Raw genomic sequence first — 5,000 nt, 5'->3', positions numbered from 1 at the left:
TTTTCAAGTAATCTCAGGGTAAATGGGTAAAAGGTTTGCTTTGTTTATTATGCTGTCCTTGATCATTACTGCTCGAAACTACATCCCATGAACAAATGGCAGGTGTCATGGATTAGTTTTTTCAATGACAGCAGAACTCATTTAACTAGTCCATTAACTAGTATTCCAAATCAAAGAGAGTTTGATGTACGTGATTACAAAGAGAAATAGTTAAGAAAGTGCATGTTGAATCAGTTTTAAAGATTACTCTTTTATACTCATGCCAGTAGATTTTTTATTTTTTATCTTATAAAGTGTATTTACAGACTAAAAAAAAGAAAAGAAAAAAAGTTTGAAGGTATTTTCAGGAAACTGATTTGAAATTTTAGCAAATATACCATGACAATAATAGATCTTAATACTGTTGATTAACTTTTGAGGAGAAAGCTTCTGGAGTGATTAATGAAATTGTTATCTTGGCAGTTGCTGGTGGGATCATGGCTGTGTTCTTAGTGGTAGCATTGGCAGTGTACTGCTATAGGCAACATGTGGGGGGAACGGGGAGGTCCCTTTACACTCCAGCTAACTTCCAGTCTCGTCCCCATCCCATATATCAGCCAGAACACAATCATGAAATTGATAATGTAGAGGAAGATTTAGTGGGTAAGTAAAATTGAGGTCCAAGTTACACTGTAGGTTTGAACACATGATTTACAAGATTTTTCTATTTTCAGGTCAATTAAGTTACAGATTTTTAAACACATACACCATAGATAGATCAATTTCTTCCTCAAATAAACATGAGCAACATAGAATGCAGATTTTTGTGTATCAAGTAAGTCCCTAGATGAATTTTCAGTATATGCTTCAGAATTCTATTTTACAGGAGATGTAACTGGTGTTAGCCTAGGAGCAGCAGCTACAATAAGCCCTTACCGTATGAATCCAGGATATCGAAGACCTCCAGGCCAAGCAGACTCCAGTGATCATGGTTATTCAACAATGACTCCACATGATGACTCTGAAAATTTGAACTATATAGATTTAGGGGGTATTGCTGGATTACCTTCTCTTTCGGCAACACAAATGTTGGATGATCCACCCTCATCATCTGGATGGTCACCTCCATCATCTCCAACACCACAGGACAGGGGTGGAAGTGTGAGTGTGGAGGAGGAACCATCTGACTACTCACATACGCTGTTACCATCTCGTAAACATATGGGACCTAACATTATTGTTGTACCGGTTATAGTGCACATGGTTGACACAGTATGAATTTAATTTCTAAGTATGATTCAATTTTTATATATTTATTATGTCTGGGGAAAATCAGAAGGGCAACTGAGAGTGGTGGGTTATTGTCGAAAATCAGATGCTTGTTATTACTAAGAGCATGTCATTGGTAATAAGTGTACAGTATAGAATTGTTCTTTCAGTAGGTTCATAATTTGGAATGTGATATCAACACACATGTATCACATTGCAGTACTCTAAGTAGCTACAGCAAGGTTATTTTAGTCCATGGCAGCTGGAAAAGGAATACTAGCCATCTTCAGGAATATGTGGTTCCATTCTTGAGAGTCCACTTTAGTCCCATTAGTGCTTTATTAGAGCATGTGTGTATAAGGTGCACAAAGTGTATTTACCTCTTGTAAATTATAATGTTTTTAAGAGAGACTAGTTTTAAACATAACATTTGTGTAGATGTGGAAGTTTGATGTGGTTTAGGTTTTATATTTAGTAGGTTTTAATATAACAGTTTATCTAGTCTGTAGCTGCAGCAAATGATATGATTTTTACTTCCTAATTTAGAATCCAAATTGATTATGGTAGCTAACTGCTGCCAGCCAGTGGGATATCCTCTGACAAAACCAAAGATTATTCTTGATAGTGGCATTAATGAATGTGCCATCATGACTTGGATCATTCCATTTGGATTGACTTCATGGTCATTGCTCAGTTACAAATAACTAATCAAAATAATGACCTTTGCTTTTTTGGATGTTTTTTTATACAATCAAGACAAAACTTAAATGAATTGTTTAACAGTTGTGAATATGACAGTCAGTAAATGTTTTATATCACAAACCGAATGCATGTTCTTGTGTTTGTTTTTTAAGTGATTATGATTTTATATAAATGTATACATATACACAGTAGTCTGTCCAGCAAAGACAGTTAGGTTCATCTGTTGCAGGAAAAGCCATAGTTTGGGCTGGATGAATTCTGTTTAGATTCTTCTTGTATGATTTCAGTACATTTTTACTGTGAGACTCAGGATGTCTTGGACTGTGTATTTTGCTCAAATTTAGTGTCACCTACTGGGTCACATTCCGGGTTTGATGTGCCATGTTAACACAGAATTCGAGTCACTTATAATTTGGTCACAATATATATTTTTTCTGCCAATGAACATAATGTATATGGATTTTTATTTATTTACGTTTACATTTTTCAATGTGTATTACAGTTAGCATTTAGATTCATATATTTTATATATATATTTTGTGTTCATGTGTGAATGTTTCCGATACATTTATATTCTTTTGTGTTTGTAAGATATAATATATTTTCCATACACCCCCATTTTGGTGCACTTCTTTCCTTTTAAATCAGTAGTTCTGTGTAAACTGATTGAGTAAGCATTCCATCAGTTTGAATATGTTGAGTCATAACTTGAAAATCAGTTTCTCTAATTACTTATTATATTTTTTCAATCATTATATTAATTTCTTAATTAAAAAAAGCCATCTCTTCTGAAGTTCCCTAAGTAAGGCAAAATGATTTGGTCAATTCTATATCTACCCCAACCAAACAATAATAAGTATAAATGAGTATGCGAGTACTGCCTTCTTGACCTGAAGGTTTTTCTGAAAGAATCATGCTTGATTCATATAGTGGAGTATAATACTCGGTCAGCATCACATGGATACTGGAATTAATTGCTTGTTTGGGAAGGTACTTAGGGACTTTTCAAAGCCATTGTATAAGAATTAATGGAAACTAGATTGAAAATATATAACCATTCGTTCTTAAAGTGTTGAGCACTATTGGAAGATTTTCTTGACTGCCATTGCTACTGAGAAGTCTGTGTCATCCTCTTTTACATGGGTTTCTGTAGATTTTTCATACCAGGTTGTACAGTAAAGCTCGTAAGTTTTTGTTGTATAAACAGGTCCACTGGGAAATGATTATTGAAGATTTCTAAGTGATATGCTGGATCTTAAATTAGAGTAGCTATATAATGCATTCACTGCCATTTTTAAAGATGAATTGATACACTTAATTTTGAGGGAACAGTTAATGATACATGCTGAGAATGCTTTTGCCTGTGAAACTATTTAGACTTTCTCCCTCCTACACTTTGTACATTGTGTGAAGTCTCCTGCTTGGGAATATGTTCATATTCTTGCATTTTTGTGTGCTTCCTGTGTGATGTCATTCTTGTACACTAATCTACAGTTTATCTGTATCCACATGCATCAGTGAGTGTGATGAAATGCTGGTACGTATGTCAAGAAAGTTAGATATAGTTATTGCATATCTTATTTTGTCTTAGAATATAGTGCTATTTATAGTTTTTAAGCTTTGATACAAAGTATTTGGTTCCTTTACTGTATTTCACATTTTTACAAATTAAATATGAAAAAGAAATAATTAATATGTATCTTAACTTCGCATTTATAGAAATTAATTACCAATATAAGATGTCGCTACATACTTGGGCACTAAGAAAAGTTTGCCTTTACTGGTGTACATTAAAGTATCTGCAAGGTGTTAATTTTGAAATGGATGAAGTTGCTGTTTTATAGATATTATCAGTAAAAATCTGATATCTACTGCTGATACGTAAAAAGTGGGAAAAAAACTTCTTTTATTAAGAGACGTTTATGGAGGAATTTTGGAATGGTGACAGACTACTGTTTGGTTGTAGAATTATTATTTTTTTGCTGAACAAGGGAATAAGTAAACATTGACCCGCTCTTTCATAAAAAGATTCAAGGGAGTTTAGATGTTTGATAAAGCTCTGAGACTCCCTTATTTGTAACTTCTGCAGAACTTTACACCCTGAGTGAGCTTTTGATTACGTGTAGTAATGTGACAATAATATACAATAATGTATTGTATTGTATTCCTGAATATAGTTAAGTCTGTGAATGACTTATTGTTCATTAATAGAAAAGCATATAGGTATGCAGCCGTTTCTCTCACTCTCTCTCTCTCTTTTATTTGCGTTGCATCAGTTTAATTTACATGATTGATTTAAGAGATTGTGAACATTGGAGAGATTTGATATTGAGGTGGAAATCTGAGATCATTTTTGAAAGTTCAAATATACAGTGGTAAATTTGTAGCAGTTTTTCAGGACACAGATCAGTAACTTATTTTAGACCTGCTTTTCTTGTGGCTTTGATTTTTATTTTAAACATGTAAATGGCAGCTGATAGGGTTATTGTTATTAATTTCATCATTAAAAAAAAGGATGCTTATCTTCTCTCTTCATGCTATTTATATAAGTTTTGCTAGTGAAACTAGTGTGTCTTCCAGTCAAGCAGTTTTAGTATAAATATTGACAGTCTGCACATTGAACAGATATCAAGCGACACAAACTGCTGATAATTCTTTCTCTGCAAAAAATTCCACATAAGCAATTGTCAAAGTGAGAAGTGAGGGAGTGAGGGATTAAGGAAGGAAGGAAAGAAGGAAGGAAGGAAGGAAGGAAGGAAGGAAGGAAGGAAGGAAAGAAAGAAGGAAGGAAGGAAGGAAGGAAGAAAGAAAGAAAGAAAGAAAGAAAGAAAGAAAGAAAGAAAGAAAGAAAGAAAGAAAGAAAGAAGGAAGGAAAGAAAGAAAGAAAGAAAGAAAGAAAGAAAGAAAGAAAGAAAGAAAGAAAGAAAGAAAGAAAGAAAGAAAGAAAGAAAGAAAGAAGAGTGTGTTTATGGGTGTGTGTGTGTGTGTGGATGTTTAGGTGTGGGTTTGAGTGAATGCGTGCTTTGATATATATTTTTATGTGCACCTGT

At 33.6% G+C, this 5,000-nt stretch overlaps 1 protein-coding gene across 3 annotated transcripts in view; it reads left to right on the top strand.

Moving 5' to 3' along the window:
• Positions 1 to 4,813, top strand: part of LOC113804392 (VWFA and cache domain-containing protein 1) — a 36,241-nt gene extending 31,428 nt beyond the window's left edge. For all 3 annotated transcript variants that reach the window (XM_070137382.1, XM_070137381.1, XM_070137380.1), the window contains exons 22-23: positions 463 to 642; positions 866 to 4,813. In XM_070137382.1, coding sequence (XP_069993483.1) covers positions 463 to 642; positions 866 to 1,257 — 572 coding nt within the window. In that variant the 3' untranslated portion in view covers positions 1,258 to 4,813. The remainder of the gene's footprint in view (positions 1 to 462; positions 643 to 865) is intronic.
• Positions 4,814 to 5,000: the final 187 nt, after the last annotated feature.

This window comes from Penaeus vannamei, chromosome 23 (genome assembly GCF_042767895.1).
Source record: "Penaeus vannamei isolate JL-2024 chromosome 23, ASM4276789v1, whole genome shotgun sequence".
In the NCBI taxonomy this organism is placed as follows: domain Eukaryota; kingdom Metazoa; phylum Arthropoda; class Malacostraca; order Decapoda; family Penaeidae; genus Penaeus; species Penaeus vannamei.
This window is presented reverse-complemented; position numbering and strand designations above follow the sequence as displayed.